The following is a 22,289-nucleotide window of genomic DNA, read 5'->3' as shown; positions in this document are numbered from 1 at the left end:
CATATTTTATCAAAAGTATATACTCACATATTCCAACAGTGAAGCATCGCAGCAGACGGCTACCTGTCTTCCCCACATGCTCCGATGTGAGGGACGACTCACTGGGAGGGGGAGGGGGAGGAAGGAAGTCCGGGCAGCGGGCAGAGACTTTATAGGAAAGCAGCTATACCTGCTGCAGCTGAAGTGAAGGAAGCGGCCATTAGCTGCTGCTGAAGCTGCACATGGTGTCCTCCAGTATGTATCGTGAGGACACCATATACAGCTTCAGCATCAGCTAATGAGGGCCCGTGTTTGTGTGGAGGCAAATGCATTGGCCAGGTGCCCAATTAGGGGCGCCCGATAGTGTTGATCGGGCCCCTACCAATGCATATGCATTGGTAAAATGAGAACTTTCAGTCAGGGCTCGTGCCTACTGGTGGATTCACCGGTTCCCCGGTGGGCCAGTCTGAACCTGGATGTGAGTAATGTATCAGCAGCCTGTATCACACAGGGTAGGATTAGATACACAGCTCAGTATACAGTATCACACATGATAGGATTAGATACACAGCTCAGTATACAGTATCACACAGGATAGGATTAGATACACAGCTCAGTATACAGTATCACACATGATAGGATTAGATACACAGCTCAGTATACAGTATCACACATGATAGGATTAGATACACAGCTCAGTATACAGTATCACACAGGATAGGATTAGATACACAGCTCAGTATACAGTATCACACATGATAGGATTAGATACACAGCTCAGTATATAGTATCACACAGGATAGGATTAGATACACAGCTCAGTATACAGTATCACACAGGATGTGATTAGATACACAGCTCAGTATACAGTATCACACAGGATAGGATTAGATACACAGCTCAGTATACAGTATCACACAGGATAGGATTAGATACACAGCTCAGTATACAGTATCACACAGGATAGGATTAGATACACAGCTCAGTATACAGTATCACACAGTATAGGATTAGATACACAGCTCAGTATAAAGTATCACACAGGATAGTATTAGATACACAGCTCAGTATACAGTATCACACAGGATAGGATTAGATACACAGCTCAGTATACAGTATCACACAGGATAGGATTAGATACACAGCTCAGTATACAGTATCACACAGGATAGGATTAGATACACAGCTCAGTATACAGTATCACACAGGGTAGGATTAGATACACAGCTCAGTATACAGTATCACACAGGATAGGATTAGATACACAGCTCAGTATACAGTATCACACAGGATAGGATTAGATACACAGCTCAGTATACAGTATCACACATGATAGGATTAGATACACAGCTCAGTATACAGTATCACACAGGATAGGATTAGATACACAGCTCAGTAGAGACGTCACATATGAAGGTACAGTCAGCAGTTTATCTCATAGACATAACAATGGTGTGGAGGAACACAAAATAGAATAAAATCCCTGTATAACTTGTCCCCACATGTCTCCTCCTGTACACATCTCTTATACTCACTATAATCTCTCTATCCTGCAGGATGGACTGGACAGAGCGGCCACCACGTCACTGAAGTGAGGACCGGACAGATAGTTACCAGAGAGGTCAAGCATCTTCAGGGATCGGTTATTCCTTATTATAGAGGCCAACTGGGTGCAGGAAGTATCTGGGAGATCATTACCAGCCAAACTGTAATAAGAAGATGAGACGTGAGTGATGTATCAGCAGCTGTATCACACAGGATAGGATTAGATACACAGCTCAGTATACAGTATCACACAGGATAGGATTAGATACACAGCTCAGTATACAGTATCACACAGGATGGGATTAGATACACAACTCAGTATACTGTATCACACATGATAGGATTAGATACACAGCTCAGCATACAGTATCACACAGTATAGGATTATATACATAGCTCAGCATACACTATCACACAGGATAAGATTAGATACACAGCTCAGTATACAGTATCACAAAGGATAGGATTAGATACACAGCTCAGTATACAGTATCACAAAGGATAGGATTAGATACACAGCTCAGCATACAGTATCACAGAGGATAGGATTAGATACACAGCTCAGTGTAATGTCCCGGTCCTGCTCGTCCAATTCCCCTTAATAGTCCTTGCAGACCGAGATGGTATGGACATTTGCATATAAGGTAAATAGGTTTCTCCCCCATTCCTTCTATATATTTACCAGTATTTCTATTTCACCATAGCAAGCACACTTGGGGATCTATTAATGCGCCATCTTGTGGATGTTCTGTGAACTACGCCTGCCTATACTTCCCATTGTAATTTATGTTGCCAATGTAAAGGAGTGTCCAGTATGATCAGGTGACCTTCAGGACCAATCAAGCTCCCTTGACTGGCCTGGAGCAGGAGGAGTCACAGCCTCTCTAGAGGGGGTTGGGAACCCTTTGTCTTGGTCTTTTGTGTGAAGAGTTCTAGACATGTGGAGCTGAAAATGGCAGCCAAGCATCAGGGGATTTCAAACAGAGATGTCTTTCCCTCTATACTCAAGATCCTCCTCAGAGAGCGTTTTCCTTTGAATTTCCAAGTCTACAAATACTAAAGGATACGGACCTGCTTATCCATACATTTGGGACCTCACATGTATCTCTCTATTCAAGTAAGTCTTTGGGACAAATCTATATTTAAGAAGCCCACAGCTAGTCTGGCAGAATTTGAGGGTCTACCGCTGTCGACACCCCTATTTCCTCTCCTACATACGTGTACCCAGTTTGTTGAGGACTAACCCCCTGGATACAGGCCATCTTTTCCAGTATATACAAGTTTAACTACCCAAGCAACTACTAATTAAACTATCCAAAGCATTCCCGCTCCAAGCTCTATCACCTGCTAACTGGACACTCCTACAGGCATCACTGTATTGTATGTGAAGAATTACTCCATATGTACATTTGTATTACCTTGTCCTGCTAGCAAAAGAGCAACGACTACCCCCGAGACCTGGTTGTCTGTTGTCATTGTCAGGTACCACGTGGGGGTGGGTAGTCGGGGACATCAAAAAGGAGATTTTGTGCACCTTTTGGGACCCAGGGACTACCTACAAGTCGGCCACATCTGATATATTACCCATGATATCAGCCTTGGCCCTCCTGAGTGTTACACTGCCTTTTCCTCCTTTTTTTTTTTGTGGTGTCATGAACAGGATTGTGCCTCTGTGCCTGCCTAAAGGCTGTATGCTACTTCTGTAGAACTACTGCTCCCAGAATAACCTAAATCACCAGTACTCTCTACAAAGTGGGGGTGAAAGCCTTATCGAGACTGAGTTATTGTATTTCATGGTTTGTGACTTTATATTCCACCATATTGGATTGCCTGACCGCTGGTGCAATTCATCAGGAGTAAACTGCGCCCACAAAACTTCCCCCGCGCGCCAAAACTCGGTGCCGCCATCTTTACCAAAGCACGGAATCCTTAGATCCATCTCAGTTGTTACAGAACTTCAGCTTTCCTGCTTCCAGTACTTTTGCAGAGACTCCTCATCTCTTCAGGGACCAAAGTGATCTTCATCCTGCCTGCATCGGCATGAGCAGAACTAGCCGTACACGCGGGCACTTTCCATTCACTGGGAGTGCTCGTAGTGAAAAAAGCAGCATATGCCAGCTCCAATAGAAATGAATGGGAACTGCTTTATACGCCGCTGATTCTGAATGTGTTTTACGTTCAGAATAAGCTGCCGTTTACGTAGTGTGAATGAGCCCTTACTCTGACTCCTAACAGTGAGACTCTCATCTGGTGCCGAGTTGTCCAGGCATTAACAACGAAGATTACGAAGCTCTTCTTGACCCTATTCAGATTGAAGGACAGCCGCTGGTGAAAGCCGCCAGAAGCGTCGTCACCGTCTCCAACGGTAAAGTACCAGTACGGCTAGTCAACCTAAGTGATGCACCTATCGAATTGCACAAGTTTAAGTCAATTGCTCAACTGTATCAGCTTGATTCAGAAGACAGATGATGAAGCACTTGCTTATCAAAATTCAATTCATGTCCCTGCCGAAGGTACTCACAAACCTACTACCTTCTGGTGGAATGAACTCAACATTGGGGATGCGAATACCCCTATTGAACACATCAATGGTGTCATCAAAGTTGCGAAACGGCACAGCCAAGCTTTCAGCAAGCATCCACTTGATTTTGGGAAAACCTCTTTGATCCAGCATAAAATCAACACAGGTGATCATCCTCCTATCAAGGAAAGATACCGTCCAATCCCTCCTGCTAACTACCAGCAAGTAAAGAAGCTGATAAAGGAGATGAAAGACACCAAAGTCATCCAAGAAAGTCAAAGTCCTTGGGCAGCACCTATTGTTTTGGTAAGGAAGAAGGATGGTAACATCAGATTCTGTGTTGACTACAGAAGATTGAACGAGATCACACATAAAGATGCATATCCTCTTCCACGGATTGAAGAATCCCTCACTGTTCTTGGTTCAGCTGCATACTTCTCAACTCTCGACCTAACCAGTGGCTACTGGCAGGTACCCATGGCTCCTGAGTAGAGATGAGCGAACACTAAAATGTTTGAGGTTCGAAATCCGATTCGAACAGCCGCTCACTGTTCGAGTGTTCGAACGGGTTTTTAACCCCATTATAGTCTATGGGGAACATATACTCGTTAAGGGGGAAACCCAAATCCATCTCAGGAGGGTCACCAAGTCCACTATGACACCACAGGAAATGATGCCTACACCTCTGGAATGACACTGGGACAGCAGGGGAAGCATGTCTGGGGGCATCTAACACACCAAAGACCCTCTATTACCCCAACATCACAGCCTAACAACTACACACTTTACACATTCCAAAAAACCTCTATCAAAGTGGGAAAATACCTGGAAACCTTCTTTACTCCCCAAATGGATGGACACAAACCCCAATTTAAGCTCAACAAACAGTAACAACCGCCCCTTTAAATCACGTTCCCCATGACAACCACGGATGGAATAGACAATGGGAAATCCAAAAGCCCTCACCCTTAACTGTCATTTTGAGTGTGTGTGTGTGTGTGCGCGCGATGTGGTCAGACCTTCCAAAATTCACTTTTCTAGCCCTTAACATGAGCCCTTCCAAACAAAGTTACAGGACCTTAAGCTGAGCTACCAGCAGAGATTGAGGCCCTTGGCATGAGTAGAGCCTTGCACCAGCAGTGTTTTTGGCACTTAGGGTGAGTTGAGCCTTGTACCAGCGTGTGTCCCTTAACATCAGGCGAGCCCTAAGTTCTGCGCTTTGCACAAAAGTTCCACATTAACTAGGCTGAATGGTACAAACCTTAGTAGGCCCGAGAACCAGGAACAGGTCTTGCAATGGCTGTTGGATAACGCTTGTCCACCAGCCAGTCAGCCTCTACCTCCTCTCCTCCTCTTACCCAACAGTCTTGTCCTCCTTCATCCCAAAATTCCCAATCTTCCCAGAACAATAACCCCAACTGTCCCTGCTCCCCAGAGCTGTTCTCCCTTCCTTTGACTGTACCGCAACCTGCCCCTCCATTTCGCGATTCCACGGACCTAACAGACGAGTATCTGTGTCCAGATGCTCAAACACTAGAGTCTCCTCCATCTCCGGTCAATTTGGTGGCGGATGACCAGAAACCCACCCTCATCGACGACGATGAGACGCAGTTGCTGTCAGGGCAGCCAGTTGACATGTGCATTGTGCAGGAGGAGGAGGTGAGACAGGAGTTGGAAGAGGAGGTGGTGGACGACGAGGACACTGACCCCACCTGGACAGGGCGGATGTCAAGCGGGGAAAGTAGTGTGGATGTTGAGGCAGGTGCAGCACCAAAAAGGGTAGCTAGAGGCAGAGGTCAGCAGCTTAGGCGAAGCCAGGCCACACCCGGAATCTGCCAAAATGTTCCAGTTTGTACCCAGCCCCGAAAAACTCCCGCCTCGAGAGCACATTTCTCGAAGGTATGGAGTTTTTTCAAGGAATGCGCCGAGGACAGATATAGTGTTGTCTGCACAATTTGCCTCTCGAAATTGAGTAGGGGCTCTGAGAAGAGCAACCTGTCCACCACTTCAATGCACCATCATTTGGAATCCAAGCACTGGAATCAGTGGCAGGCAGCAACGGCAGGACAAACGTCACCCGCCGTTCATGCCACTGCCTCTGCTCACAGTGCTGGCGATGCACTCCAGAGGACGAGCCAGGACATCACTTCATCTGCCTCCACCACTTTGTTGACTTCTCCCTCATCCTCCCCTGTTCCTGTCTTATCTCCTTCTCCTGCACCATCAAAGGCACCATCAGGCGCTTCTTTACAACAACCTACCATCTCTCAGACATTGGAGCACCGGCAGAAATACACCGCTAACCAACCACCCACGCAAGCCTTGAACGCCAACATCGCTAAACTGCTGGCCCAGGAGATGTTGGTGTTCCGGCTTGTTGAAACTCCGGCCTTCCTGGACCTGATGGCAACTGCGGCATCTCGCTATGCCGTCCCTAGCCGTCACAACTTCTCCCGGTGTAGCGTCCCCACTTTGCACCAGCACGTGTCATTCAACATCAGGTGGGCCCTTAGTTCCGCGCTTTGCTGCAAGGTCCACTTGACCACCGACACATGGACACGCACCTGTGGTCAGGGATGCTGCTTATCTTTAAGGACAGGCAGGGTGAATGTGGTGGAGTCTGGTCCCGGGGTGCAAACTGGGGTACCCTATCTCCTCTCCCAGGCCAAAATTCATGGCAGTAGATTGAAACCCTACTACGCTGCAACCTCCACCCCAGCTACTAACGGAAAACGCTAAAACACTGGCGTGGGGAGACATCAGCAGGCCGTGCTGAAGCTCATCAGCTTGGGGGACAGACAGCACAGTGCCTCCGAGGTCAGGGATGCCATCCTGGCTGAGATAGCTTTTTTTTTTTCCCTGCTACACCTGGGGCCTGGCATATTTGCACCTACCTCCACCCCAGCTACTAGCGGCAAAAGCTAAAACACTGGCGTGGGGAGATGTCAGCAGGCCGTGCTCAAGCTCATCAGCTTGGGGGACAGACAGCACACTGCCTCCGAGGTCAGGGATGCCATCCTGGCTGAGATAGCAATGTGTTTTTCCCTGCTGCACCTGGGGCCAGGCATTTTTGTCATGTGTGATAACGGCAGGAACCTGGTAGCGGCTCTGGAGCTTGCCAGCCTCCAACACGTTCCATGTTTGGCCCACGTCTAACTTAGTGGTGCAACGTTTTTTGAAAACATACCCAGATGTAACAAAGCTACTGGTGAAAATGCAGCGCTTGTGCGCCCACTTTTGCAAGTGTACAGGAGCCGCTGCTAGCCTCAAAACACTCCAGCAAGGCCTACATCTGCCTCATGTCCACACACGCTGAAACGCTACATACCATATCTTGACCAGAGTGTGTGAGCTGCACAGACCTTTGATGGAGTTCCATCTACAAAACCCAAGGGTTCCTCAGAGTCAGCTCCCAAAGTTTCTGCACCATGAGTTTCCAGGGGTGGCAAGAGGTAGAGGCATGGATAGGGGTGATGTCTAGGGGCAAAAGCAGTGTGGATGTGGAGGCAAGCTAAGCAGAAAAAACTGGGGGTACAAGCTGAGGCATGGACTGGGGTGATGTCTAGGGGCAAAAGCAGTGTGGATGTGGAGGCAAGCTAAGCAGGGAAAAAGGTGGCTAGAGGCAAAGGGATGTCCAGAGGCAGAAGACAGCTGCATGACAGAAGCTAGGCCTGAGCCAGCAAGGCCCAAAATGCCCTCTTTTCTAGCTTCCTTAGAAAAATTCCCCCATCGAGGCCACGTTCCTCGCTGGGGGAGATCATTTCTAAATGTATAGGTCGAGGACAAACTGAGTGTGGTTTACACACTTTGCAATGTGACTCCCCATCTCCCAGGCCTTTCATTCCAGGCTAAAGTACAGCGCAAACCACCCACATGCCCAAGGCTTCAACGGCCTCATCTCAAAAATTCTGGCCCAGGAGATGTTGGGGTCCCGGCTTGCGGACACTCTGCCCTTTTTGGGCTTGCTGGCTACTGCGCCACCTCACTGTGCCGTCCACACCAGCACTTTTCCCCAAACATGAGGCGGTCCCTAAGTTCAGCGCTTTGCCCAAAAGTTCCACGTGACCAGCTACGAATGGACAAGTGCATGCGGACAGGGATGCTACCTTTCAATCTTGGCACAGTGGTCGAATGTACTTGAGGCATGGACCGGGTCGCAAAATGTGGTGGACTGACTTGTCTCCCCACACAACATTCCTGGGAGGAGGGCTGAAACACCACCCTCCTCCTCCTCCGCTGTTAGATTGACCCCAGCTACGAGCTGGAAACGCTGCAACACTGGTGTGGGGAGACGTCAGCAGGCCGTGCTGAAGCTCATCAGCTTGGGGGACGGACAGCACACTGCCTCTGAGGTCAGGGATGCCATCCTGGATGAGATGGCAATTTATTTATCCCCGCTGCCCCTGGGGCCAGGCTTTTTTGTCTTGTTGGAGGGCTCTGTAACTTGCCAGCCTCCAACACGTTCCATGCCTGGCCCACGTGTTCAATGTAGTGGTGCAACGATTTTTAAAATCATACCCCAAATTAGCAGAGATAAGGGTGAAAGTGCGGCACTTGGACACCCACTTTCCCAAATCTACAGTACCTGGAGCTAGCCGCAATACACTCCAGCAAGGCCTACATCTGCCTGAAGCACCTACTGTTGTGTGGGTTCACCACACGCTCAAACCCTAGATACCATATGTTGAGCAGGGTGTGTGAGCAGCAGAGACCTTTGATGGAGTTCCATCTACAAAACCTAAGGGTTCCTCAAAGTCAGCTCCCTCAGTTTCTGCACCATGAGTTTCCAGGGGTGGCAGAGTTATGGCTAGAGGCAGAGGCATGGATAGGGGTGATGTCTAGGGGCAAAAGCAGTGTGGATGTGGAGGCAAGCTAAGCAGAAAAAACTGGAGGTACAAGCTGAGGCATGGGCTGGGGTGATGTCTAGGGACAAAAGCAGTGTGGATGTGGAGGCAAGCTAAGCAGGGAAAAAAAGTGGCTAGAGGCAAAGGGATGTCCAGAGGCAGCAAGGGCAAAGATGCAAAACTCTCCCGTTTCAAGAATTTTCCCTAGGTATGGGACACGTTAATGGCACCCCCTGCGCAAACTACCGTGGTGGACTGACTTGTCTCCCCACACAACATTCCTGGGAGGAGGGCTGAAACACCACCCTCCTCCTCCTCCGCCGTTAAGTGGACCCCAGCTACGAGCTGGAAACGCTGCAACACTGGTGTGGGGAGACGTCAGTAGGCCGTGCTTAAGCTCATCAGCTTGGGGGACAGACCGCACACTGCCTACAAAGTGAGTCATGCCATCCTCGATGACACGGCAATGTGGTTTTTGCCACTGCACCTGGGCCCAGGCATGTTATCATGTGTGATAATGGCCGTAACCTGGGATCGGCTCTGTAGCTTGGCAGCCCGCAACATTTTCCATGCCTGGGCCACGTTTTTAACTCATTGCTGCTAATCTTTTAAAAAAAAGTACACCAATGTTCCTGAGCTACTGGTGAAAGTGCGGCACTTGTGCGGATAGTTTTGAAAGTCTATAGTTGCCGCCGCTAGCCTCTATGCACTCCTACAACGCCGGTATCTGACCGAACAACGGCTGTTGTGCGACGTCTCCACACTGCTGGAACTAATCATTTCATCTCTTGAGCAGAGTGTGTGAGCAGCACAGACCTTTGATAGAGTTCCAACTGCAAAACCCTAGGATTCGTCAAAGTCAGCTCCCTCAGTTGCTCAACCATGGGTGGCAGACTTATGTGAAATACTATCCCATCCATTGCAGTGGACACAAAACATTAGCATGCGCTCATCACAACTCCGGATATGGCAGCTGCGTTCAGCAGGGTGCAGGGCACAACACAGACCAGGCCCGAGCACCAGGAACAGGTGTTAGAAATACTGCAGCATCCGCCATTTCCTTCCAATTTTGTGGTTGTGGACCCGCCACTGACGTTTCTGGACCTCAGTGAGGATGCTGAGAGACAGTTGCCATCAGGGAAAGCTGTGGTCATGTTCGGTTTGCAGTAAGGGGACAGTGCGCAATTGGAAGAGGAGTTGGTGGATGACGAGGCCACCGACCCCACATGGACAGGGGTGATGTCTAGGGGCTAAAGCAGTGTAGATGTGGAGGGAAGCTAAATCAACAAAAAAACAGGGTAGAAGCAGAGGCATAAACTGGGGTGATGTTTAGGGGCGAAAACAGTGTAGATGTAGAGGGAAGCTAAGCAGCAAAAACAGTGGGTAGAAGCAAAGGCATGCAAAACTCTACCCTGTTGGAAGACTTATTCCTAGGTCTGGAACACGTTAATGGCCCCCCTGGACAAATTACTGCCACTCAGGGGCCTAGTGTCACCAGGAGGGACAAGTATAGGCGCATGTTGTGGGAATACCTGGCCAACACCAGCTCTGTCCTCTCTGATCCCTCTGTGCTCTACAGCCTACACTTATTTTCTCATCTTTTTTTCTGCACTGCACATCTCTTGCCAACTTCCTTTGGGATCTCAGAAGAGGTGGTCTCCATTCTAAGAAACACATCTGATTCCCCCAAGCCTTTGATGGCCTCATCGATAAACTGCTGGCCCTGGAGAAGTTGGTGTTTATGCTTCTGGATACCCAGGCCTTCCGTTAGCGGATGGCAGCTGGGGCACCTTCCTATGCTGGGCCTAGCTGTTACTACTTCTCTTGGTGTGCTGTCCCTGCCTTGCACCTGCATGTGTCCCATAACATCAGTCGGGCCCAGAGCTCTGCGCTTTGCTGCAAGGTCCACTTGACCACTGACACATGGACAAGCGCCTGTGGTCAGGGATGCTGCAGTGCTTATCTTTAATGACAGGCAGGGTGAATGTGGTGGAGTCTGGTCCCCGGGTGCAAACTGGGGTGGCCTATCTCCTCTCTCAGACCAAAATTCATGGCAGAAGTAGACTGAAACCCTACGATGCTGCAACCTCCACCCCAGCTACTAGCGGCAAATGCTGTAACACTGGCGTGGGGAGATGTCAGCAGGACGTTCTGAAGCTCATCAGCTTGGGGGACAGACAGCACAGTGTCCCCGAGGTCAGGGATGCCATCCTGGCTGAGATGGCAATGTTTTTTTCCCTGCTACACCTGGGGCCTGGCATTTTTGCACCTGTGATAATGGCTGGAACCTGGTAGCAGATCTGGAGCTTGCCAGACTCAAACACGGTCCACACATGACCCACGTTTTCAACTTGTTGGTGCCATGTTTCTTTGAAACCTACACCATTGTGCCTGATATACAGGTCAAAGTGAGGCCATTTTCGTAAGTGAGAACTAGCCTCTGCTAGGCAGAAAACATTTAGAGCACACTCCTCTCATCTTCGCACCATTGGCTGGCGGAGGAAGACGAGGGGGATGGAGTGGCATCTGATGTCCCTGTCCCACACGAGGCTAGAGGGTGCTCTTCAGTGCATCCCATTGCTTCACCATAGATGGTGTGAAGGGGAGTGGAAAATGGAGGAAATGGAGAGTGACCCTTACAGTTGGGGCCAGCAAAGGCATGCCAAGTAACACACTGGCACACATGGCTGACTTCATCTTGGGTTGCTTTTCAAGAGTCTAACGCATACTTCACATCATGGAGAAAAATAATACTGGATTTTTACAAGCCTCGAACCACGGTCTAGGTCTAATGTCTGTTCCTTTCTTATATTAGGGGAGAGGAAAAAAAAATTACTTAAGTGATGCGTTTAGCGTACATAGACTGACTATTAATGTGTATCCCACTTAGTGTTGTTGGGGTTACACACCGTCACAACCTGGCTAAAGCTTCTATAGCTGTTAATAAAGTCAACATAACTTTACAGTATCTAAAAAGACAGCTGGTACTGACCGAGAGCAAGACAAATGTCAACAATAGCTGTGAGCTCTGAACACCCACAGTGACTTTGGTGTCATCATTATAAGGGAGCGGGTGGTAATAAATAACTTGGCAGTGCCTAAAACCCAACAAGCTTACAACTATATTTACATTAAGATACACAAATGACACTTTTTAGTAGCATGTCATGAGACAAGCTGATAAGATCTTCCTTTGTGCAGTGCTATTTGAAAGTTAATAGCTGCCTTCATTTTAATTCAGGAGAAGGTGCAGACATTAGCTTTAGAACATGTTGTCTTCATTGTCAAAATCCTCTATATAGGTAATGGGTTTTTTGGGCCGAGCTGGTGCAGCACTGACAACCTGGGTGAATATGGCAAGAGCCTGAGATGTAGGGTGAATGTATCCCCAAATTATTTGGGCAATTTCCACTCAGAAACTGTCACTATATGGCAGTAGCAAGAATTGAGGGTATATGTAACCCCAATATATTCTTTGAATTCCCAGTCAGAAAATGGCACTATATACCAGTAGCAAGAATTGAGGGTGTATATAGCCCCAATTCTATTGTTAGGGGACTTCCAGTGTATTCAAGTTAGTTTCTGGGGTGGAGGTGGGGGGCACACTGTTGGAACGTGGATCAGGGGTATATAGGGTATACAGGAATACACTTTCAGTGTATTCCATTCAGGATCCTGGGAAAGCTGGGTTGCGGCGATTGAGCCCGTCAGTGCCACGTTACACTGACAAGCTTCTCCCTGGAATTGAGGGTATATGTAGGCCCAATATATTCTTTGAATTTCCAGTCAGAAAATGGCAGTATATACCAGTATCAAGAATTGAGGGTGTATGTAACCCCAATATATTCTTTGAATTCCCAGTCAGAAAATGGCACTATATGGCAGTAGCAAGAATTGAGGGTGTATGTAACCCCAATATATTCTTTGAATTCCCAGTCAGACCCTGGCACTATATACCAGTAGCAAGAATTGAGGGTGTATATAGCTCCAATTCTATTGTTAGGGGACTTCTAGTATATTCAAGTTAGTTTCTGGGGTGGAGGTGGGGGGCACACCGTTGAAACATGGATTGGGGGTATATAGGGTATACGGGAATACACTTTCAGTGTATTCCATTCAGGATCCTGGGAAAGCTGGGTTGCGGTGATTGAGCCCGTCAGTGCCACGTTACACTGACAAGCTTCTCCCTGGAATTTAGCTGTTACAAGAGCTGTTGGTTCTCTTCTCCTTCCTATCCTATTCTATCCCTGCCTACCAGAATCTAAGCCCTAGCTAAATGGACGGAAACCTCCGTCCCCGGTGAACTGCAAGCTCAGAATGACGCGAACCTGGGCGGCGCTGTTCTTTTAAATCAGAGGTCACATGTTTTCGGCAACCAATGGGTTTTTCCTACTTTTTTCAACGTCACCGGTGTCGTAGTTCCTGTCCCACCTATCCTGCGCTGTTATTGGAGCAAAAAAGGCGCCAGGGAAGGTGGGAGGGGAATCGAGTAATGGCGCACTTTACCACGCGGTGTTCGATTCGATTCGAACATGCCGAACAGCGTGATATCCAATCGAACATGTGTTCGATAGAACACTGTTCGTTCATCTCTACTCCTGAGGATAGAGAAAAAACAGCTTTTACCACCCCGATGGGACTTTATGAGTTTAATAGCATGCCTTTTGGGTTGTGCAACGCCTCAGCAACATTCCAGCGACTCATGGAGAGATGTCTTGGCAACCTCAACTTCCAGAGTGTTTTGCTGTATCTTGATGATGTTGTTGTGTACTCTCGCACTTATGAAGACCATCTGAACAACCTAGCAGAAGTGTTCCAGGTTCTTATTGAACACGGCCTGAAGATAAAACCTTCAAAATGCCACCTGTTAAAACCAAAGGTCAACTACTTAGGCCATGTAGTCAGTGCTGAAGGTATCCAGCCTGATCCTGACAAGATCTCTGCTGTCAAAGACTGGGAAACTCCAATGATAGTGAAAGAAGTCAGAAGTTTTCTAGGATTCACAGGCTACTACCGCTGCTTTATACCTCACTTTGCACAGGTAGCAGAACCACTGACAGAATTGCTACGTGGTTGTCCTAAAGAAAACTCCAACAGAAGACTCCTAATTGATTGGTCTGAAAGACAAGAAACTGCATTCCAGACTTTGAAATCCTTATTGACTTCTCCTCCAATTCTGGCTTATCCTGACTACAGCCATCCTTTCCATCTCTATACAGATGCCAGCTATCAAGGCCTAGGAGCTGTACTGTCACAAGTCCAGGACAACAAAGAGAGAGTCATCGCTTATGCCAGCCGAAGCTTGAGAGGTGATGAGAAGAACGATCACAATTACAGTTGGTTCAAGTTAGAGCTGCTTGCTGTTGTGTGGGCCGTCACAGAGAAATTCAAGGACTACCTTGCGGCTACACCATTTACCGTTTACATAGACAACAATCCTCTAGCTCACCTAAACACAGCACGGCTAGGTGCCCTCGAACAGAGATGGGCTTCCAGATTGGCAAACTATTGTTTCGACCTCAAATACCGCAGTGGTAAGACCAACATAAACGCTGATGCGTTATCCCGTTTGCCTATAGGAGAAGAATCTCCTGAAGAAGACATGTGGGAAGATGTTGAGATGCCTCCCTTCTATCAAAAGTTTGCTACGCAGAATGTCATTGCTGCTACACAGACTGAAGAAGGTCCTCAAGAGAAATCTGACCCACTTCAAGACCTATCTAGATGGCAAACCCTCCAGAAAGAATCTCGTGTCATAGGTGAAATCTATGATTACCTAATCACTGGAAGGATACCTGTCAAACTCAGAAGACAGTATACAGATACTGAGCTCAAACGCCTATGGAGGCAGCGCAAAAGACTTTTCATCCAGAAAGGCTTAATTCTGTGCAACACCTTAGATCCTGTTTCAGGTGAGAGGTTGCACCAAATTCTCATCCCTAGGCATAATGCCAAGATTGTTCTTGATGCCTACCACGATCAATTTGGACACTTTGGAGTGCATAAGACTGAAGCCACCATACGCCAACACTTCTATTGGATTGGAATGCGTGCTGACATTGAGAGTTGGTGTAGTGAATGTCCAGCCTGCAACCTTACAAAGACTGGTAAGAAGGATGCTAGAGCGCCACTACATCCCATCCATACTCAGAGACCAAACGAGCTAGTTGCTCTTCACCATGTGAAGTTAGCCCCGACTCGTTCAGGCTACTCATATGCCCTTACCTTGGTGGACCACTACTCCAAGTGGGTTGTCGTTGTGCCAGTTAAAGACCTCACCGCACGTACCACAGCCACCACATTCTACCGCGAATATGTGAGACACTACGGGTGTCCTGAAGCAGTCCTAACCGACAGAGGACCTGCATTCGAGTCACAGCTTTTCCAAGAACTATGCCAGTTCCATGAATGCAAAAAGCTGAGAACAACTGCCTACCATCCCCAAGGGAATGGACTTTGTGAGAAGGTTAACCAGATCTTCATCAACATGCTGAGAATAGCATCTGTCACCAAACAAGCAGAATGGCCTCAACTACTTGATGAATTAGTGGAGATCTACAATAACACTACCCACTGTTCTACAGGCTATTCACCATACTTCTTAATGTTTGGAAGACAAGGTCAACTCCCAAAAGATCGTGCTTTAGGAATTTAGATACCAGATGTGATCAACCCTCTGCCAAAGACCGATTGGGTTCTAGAACATCAGCGCCGAATGCAGGAAGCGCAAGAGATAGTTGACTGTCGCATGAAGGAAGCTCACAGATGACAAGAAGAGAACTACAACCAAAGAGCTAATGCTACACCTTTACACATTGGTGACAAAGTATGGTTAAAGAAGTACCACAGAACTGGAAAACTTGATTCTCTTTGGGAAACAGAGCCATACACCATTACAGCAATTCCCTATCTAGAGTCTGATGTTTATGAAGTAAAGAAACCAGGCATGGCTCCACAAACAGTGCATCGGAACCGTATCAAATTGTGCACCAGAGAGGACTTACTGAGGATGTCAGCACCACCACAAGCTACAACTGTCTACCAACCAGTTCCTGTGATGGCAACTCCTCCAAGATAGCCTTCTGTAGATGAATCGATCTTCAGATCTCAACTTCTTATCCCCGGCTGTTACCAGTTTGTTCCTGTTCCTGTTTCTATCCCTACTCATGTTGCTGCCCCTGAACCAGCATAAGATGGAATTCTGGACTCCAGTGTTGCTGCTCCATTTGCTGCCCCTGAACCGGCACAAGATGGAGTTCCAGTTTCCAGTGTTCCTGCGCAAGTAGAAGACCAAGTGCTGAGGCGATCAGAGCGAAGCACCAAGGGAACTCCGCCAGCTCGCTATAGAGACTGAGCAACCATATCCTTTCATGTATATATACTTTGCCTCTCTCATATACCTATGTCCTTATTAATTAGTTAGTTAGCAACCATTTAAGCCTCCGCACCTGGGTAATCCCAAGCATTTTGTTATGTTCTTGTTTTGCATTATATATGTCTCTACAGCCTATGGACTACTGAGGACTGTATTTTGCCACATAGTGCCTACCCTGAGCCTTTCCATGGACAATGCCCTATTGCTAAAAGAGACTCTACCCACCTATTGGCATTATCTTTCTACTGTTTACTATATTTCAGTTTTGCATATATTCACGGGGTATTGTTCTTTTACATAAGTCATGTCATATTGTTGTTTGCCATTATTCTCTGTTTATTGTTTCTCAGGTATCCAACCCTACTACCTGTGTGCGTTCCATCTCTCTAGGTTCCTCCGCACTAGTCGCCGAGGACGGCTCTTTTCTTAGTGGGGGTGTATGTAATGTCCCGGTCCTGCTCGTCCAATTCCCTTTAATAGTCCTTGCAGACCGAGATGGTATGGACATTTGCATATAAGGTAAAGAGGTTCCTCCCCCATTCCCTCTATATATTTACCAGTATTTCTATTCTGACTCAATAGCTTGACTGTAAGTGTGAGGTTGTGTGAGAGTCCTGTAGTTCTCTGTATTAACCAGTACTCACATCAGATACCTTATCTTATCTTATCTTATCTTATGGTAGAGTTGGAAGGGACCTCAAGGGCCATCGGGTCCAACCCCCTGCGAGTGCAGGTTTTCCTAAATCATCCCAGCTATATGTTTATCCAGATTCCGCTTGAAGATTTCCATTGATGGAGCGCCCACCACCTCCCGTGGCAGCCTATTCCACTCTCTCACTCCCCTCACTGTCAGAAAGTTTTTCCTAATGTCTAATCTGTATCTCTTTCCCTTTAGTTTCATCCCATTGCTTCTTGTACTTCCTTGTGCTAATGAGAATAGGGGAGATCCCTCTGCACTGTGACTACCTTTCAGATATTTGTAGACTGCTATTAAATCTCCCCTCAGCCTTCTCTTATGCAAACTAAACAATCCCAGTTCTTTTAGCCGCTCCTCATAGGACATGGTTTGCAGACCTTCCACCATTTTGGTTGCTCTTCTCTGGACTTGCTCCAATATATCGATGTCTTTCTTGAATTGAGGCGCCCAGAACTGTACACAGTATTCCAGGTGTGGTCTGACCAGGGAAGAGGACAGCGGAATAATGACCTCTCTTGATCTAGATTCAATGCTTGTCTTAATACATCCCAGAATTTTATTAGCCTTTTTTGCAGCAGCACCGCACTGTTGGCTCATGTTGAATTTGTGATCTACTATTATGCCCAAGTCCTTTTCCCCTATGCTATCACTTAGTTCTATTCCTCCCATACTATATATGTTTTTTACATTTCTGTTACCCAGATGTAGAACTTTGCATTTGTCCCTGTTAAATACCATTTTGTTGGCCTCAGCCCATTGTTCCAGTGTGTCTAAGTCCTTTTGAATACACTCTCTCTCCTCTCTAGTGTTGGCTATTCCTCCTATCTTCGTATCATCTGCAAATTTTATGAGTTCCCCAATAATTCCATCATCCAGATCATTTATAAAGATATTAAAAAGTACTGGGCCCAGAACAGAGCCCTGCGGCACCCCGCTTTTGACTTTCTTCCAGTTGGATGTGTAGCCATTTAGTATTACTCGTTGTGCCCGATCATTAAGCCAGTTGTGAATCCACCTAACTGATTTTTTGTCAAAGCCATACTTAATCATTTTTTCAATAAGAAGGTTATGTGATACTTTATCAAATGCCTTACTGAAGTCAAGATATACTATGTCCACAGCATTCCCTTGGTCCAACCATTCAGTGATTTTGTTGTAGAAGGAAATCAGGTTAGTCTGACAAGATTTATTGGTCATAAAGCCGTGCTGGCTCTGGTTAATTAATGCCTTCCCATACAGGTACCGAAGTAAATGTTCCTTGACAATTTGCTCAAAGATTTTTTCCTGCTATCGAGGTCAGACTTACCGGCCTGTAATTTCCTGGATCGTCCCTTTTCCCCTTTTTGTAGATGGGGACAACATTTGCCCTTTTCCAATCTAAAGGGACCACTCCTGTTTCCCATGACTTACCGAAGATTATAGCAAGGGGTTCTGTTATTTCCTCTGCTATCTCTTTCAGGACTCTAGGGTGTAAATCATCTGGTCCTGGGGACTTGGTTTCCTGTAACTTGGCTAAGTGCTCTCTTACCAGACCTTCGCTTATAGTCAGCTTGGAGTCCTCTTTCCCCTCATCTCCATCACCATTAATGTCGATAATTCCATTAGTTTCTTGGGAGAAGACGGATACAAAATATGAATTTAGTAGCTCCACCTGCTGTTCCACCATGTTAACTGTTTCTCCTTTGTCATTCTTCAGGACTCCAATGGTCTCCTTCACTTTTCTTTTGCTTTTAACATATCCCCAAAATCCTTTTACCTTACTCTTTGCCTCTTTTGCAAGCTTCAATTCGTGTTCAGCCTTAGCTCCTTTGATGCTTGTCTTGCAGAGTCTGCAGACTGCTGTGTACTCTTCCTTACGTATAGCTCCCATCTTCCACTTTTTGTATGTTTCCTTTTTCCTTTTTAGCAGGTTATGTAATTTTTTGGTCATCCATCCTGATATTTTTAGGTGCTTCCCATTTTTCTTCCTTCTAGGTATTGTTAGTTCCTGTGCTTTAATGATTTCCCTACAGAAGATTTCCCACCCTTCATGTGCATTTTTGTGCTTAAGAATTTTGCACCATGGAATTCTGCTAACCCTTGCCTTCAGGCTCTTGAAGTCTGCCCTGCTAAAGTCGAGCCTTGAAGTCTGTGTCTTCTCAGGTCTTCTTCTTCTTGCAACCCCAAACTCAAGTATAGCATGATCGCTGAATCCCAGTGTCCCTGCTACTCGTAGACCCTTAACCATGTGCTCTTTGTTGGTTAGGACTAGGTCCAAAATGGATGTTCCTCTCGTGTTTTCTTCTACTAGCTGGGCAATGAAGTTGTCTGCTAGAGAGGATAAAAATTTGATGGAGCCTTTACTCTTGGCTGTGTGGGTTTCCCAATGAATGTCAGGGTAATTGAAGTCTCCCATGATCACTATTTCATGTTTCTTTGAGATACATTGTCAGACAGTGTTCAAATCAGCTGAATAGGAGTAGGTAAGATTCCAGATGCTTTATTCCAGGTAAATCTTGTTAAATCCTTATTACAGCAGGTGAAAAAATGATAAGTTTCCAGGGGCTGTGCAGACATGTTACATGCATCAAGATGAACTAACACATACACAGAGAGAGCTGGGAGGAGCTATTACACACACCTAAGTGTACAGAGACACAGGAGGGACAAACTAAAAAAGGCAAAACATAATATCACAGATAGATGTCAGTGAATGAACAAAGTCCTGGGGCATGACAATTTCTATTTCACCATAGCCAGTACACTTGGGGATCTATTAATGCGCCATCTTGTGGATGTTTTGTGAACTACGTCTGCCTATACTTCCCATTGTAATTTATGTTGCCAATGTAAAGGAGTGTCCAGTATGATCAGGTGACCTTCAGGACCAATCAAGCTCCCTTGACTGGCCTGAAGGAGGAGGAGTCACAGCCTCTCTAGACGGGGTTGGGAACCCTTTGTCTTGGTCTTTTGTGTGAAGAGTTCTAGACATGTGGAGTTGAAAATGGCAGCCAAGCATCAGGGGATTTCAAACAGAGATGTCTTTCCCTCTGTACTCAAGATCCTCCTCAGAGAGTGTTTTCCTCTGAATTTCCAAGTCTACAAGTACTAAAGGATATGGACCTGCTTATCCATACATCTGGGACCTCTACACGTATCTCTCTATTCAAGTAAGTCTTTGGGACAAATCTATATTTAAGAAGCCCACAGCTAGTCTGGCAGAATTTGAGGGTCTACCGCTGTCGACACCCCTATTTCCTCTCCTACATACGTGTACCCAGTTTGTTGAGGACTAACCCCCTGGATACAGGCCATCTTTACCAGTATATACAAGTTTAACTACCCAAGCAACTACTAATTAAACTATCCAAAGCATTCCCGCTCCAAGCTCTATCACCTGCTAACTGGACACTCCTACAGGCATCACTGTATTGTATGTGAAGAATTACTCCATATGTACATTTGTATTACCTTGTCCTGCTAGTAAAAGAGCAACGACTACCCCCGAGACCTGGTTGTCTGTTGTCATTGTCAGGTACCACGTGGGGGTGGGTAGTCAGGGACATCAAAAAGGAAATTTTGTGCACCTTTTGGGACCCAGGGACTACCTACAAGCCGGCCACATCTGATATATTACCCGTGATACCAGCTCTGGCCCTCCTGAGTGTTACATCCGTATACAGTATCACACAGAATAGGATTAGATACACAGCTCTGTAGAGACGTCACATATGAATGTGCAGTCAGCAGTTTATCTCATAGACATAACAATGATGCAGAGGAACATAAAATAGTATAACATCCCTGTATAACTTGTCCACGCATGTCTCCTCCTCTGCACATCTCTTATACTCACCGTAATTCCTCTATCCTGCAGGCTGGACTGGACAGAGCGGCCATCACGTCACTGAAGTGAGGACCGGACAGACGGTTATAGGACAGGTCAAGTATCTTCAGGGACCGGTTATTCCTTATTACAGAGGCCAACTGGGTGCAGGAAGTGTCTGGTAGACGATTATAAGCGAAACTGTAAGAATAAGAAGATGAGATGTGAGTGATGTATCAGCAGCTGTATCACACAGGATAGGATTAGATACACAGCTCAGTGTACAGTATCACACAGGATAGGATTAGATACACAGCTCAGTATACAGTATCACACAGGATAGGATTAGATACACAGCTCAGTATACAGTATCACACAGGATAGGATTAGATACACAGCTCAGTATACAGTATCACACAGGATAGGATTAGATACACAGCTCAGTATACAGTATCACACAGGATAGGATTAGATACACAGCTCAGTATACAGTATCACACAGGATAGGATTAGATACACAGCTCAGCATACAGTATCACACAGGATAGGATTAGATACACAGGTCAGTATACAGTATCACACAGGATAGGATTAGATACACAGCTCAGAATACAGTATCACACAGGATAGGATTAGATACACAGCTCAGTATACAGTATCACACAGGATAGGATTAGATACACAGCTCAGTATACAGTATCACACAGGATAGGATTAGATACACAGCTCAGTATACAGTATCACACAGGATAGGATTAGATACACAGCTCAGTGTACAGTATCACACAGGATAGGATTAGATACACAGCTCAGTATACAGTATCACACAGGATAGGATTAGATACACAGGTCAGTATACAGTATCACACAGGATAGGATTAGATACACAGCTCAGAATACAGTATCACACAGGATAGGATTAGATACACAGCTCAGTATACAGTATCACACAGGATAGGATTAGATACACAGCTCAGTATACAGTATCACACAGGATAGGATTAGATACACAGATCAGTGTGATTTTCTTATAAGTAAGTTCTGTATGTTCTGCTAACTTATTCTTCTTTGTCTGCCTAGCAACAGTGATTTAGTAATGGAGGAGGAGCTGAGCTTAGGGGGAGGAGTTGTTAGACAGGGAGCCATGATGGAAGCATGGAATAAAGTGTTCTGATCTATAACAGTAACCATCTCATAGTGGACTTATTCCAGAAGACCGGCATCCTCACTACAACACTACAATTGGCGACGAGGATTAAGAATCATCAGCTAAAGGTATTTCACTGCTACAGAAACTGTTTACAAGGCTGCAATCCCAGCACCCGCCATGGCCGGCTTACCCTCCTTTGCTGTATTTGATGTGCACCAGCCCCAAGCAAATTTAGCAGCAGGCTGGAATAAATGGCTGAAACGCTTTGAGATATTCCTGCAAGCAATGAACATTACTGACAATGCAAGAAAGAAAGCCATGTTGTTACACTATGCAGGGGAGCAAGTCTATGATATCTGCACAACTCTGCCCA

The 22,289-nt window shown here is 46.4% G+C and overlaps 1 protein-coding gene across 1 annotated transcript in view; it reads right to left on the bottom strand.

Moving 5' to 3' along the window:
• The window catches only part of LOC142188595 (NACHT, LRR and PYD domains-containing protein 12-like), a 336,901-nt gene that overhangs the window by 270,706 nt on the left and 43,906 nt on the right, over positions 1 to 22,289 (bottom strand). The window contains exons 7-8 of the mRNA XM_075261889.1: positions 20,797 to 20,967; positions 1,515 to 1,685 (exon numbers count right to left, since the gene is read on the bottom strand). Coding sequence (XP_075117990.1) covers positions 1,515 to 1,685; positions 20,797 to 20,967 — 342 coding nt within the window. The remainder of the gene's footprint in view (positions 1 to 1,514; positions 1,686 to 20,796; positions 20,968 to 22,289) is intronic.

The sequence above is a fragment of the Leptodactylus fuscus genome, unplaced genomic scaffold, assembly GCF_031893055.1.
Source record: "Leptodactylus fuscus isolate aLepFus1 unplaced genomic scaffold, aLepFus1.hap2 HAP2_SCAFFOLD_57, whole genome shotgun sequence".
NCBI lineage: Eukaryota > Metazoa > Chordata > Amphibia > Anura > Leptodactylidae > Leptodactylus > Leptodactylus fuscus.
The sequence above is the reverse complement of the archived record's forward strand: the minus strand, read 5'-3'. Positions and strand labels throughout refer to the sequence as shown.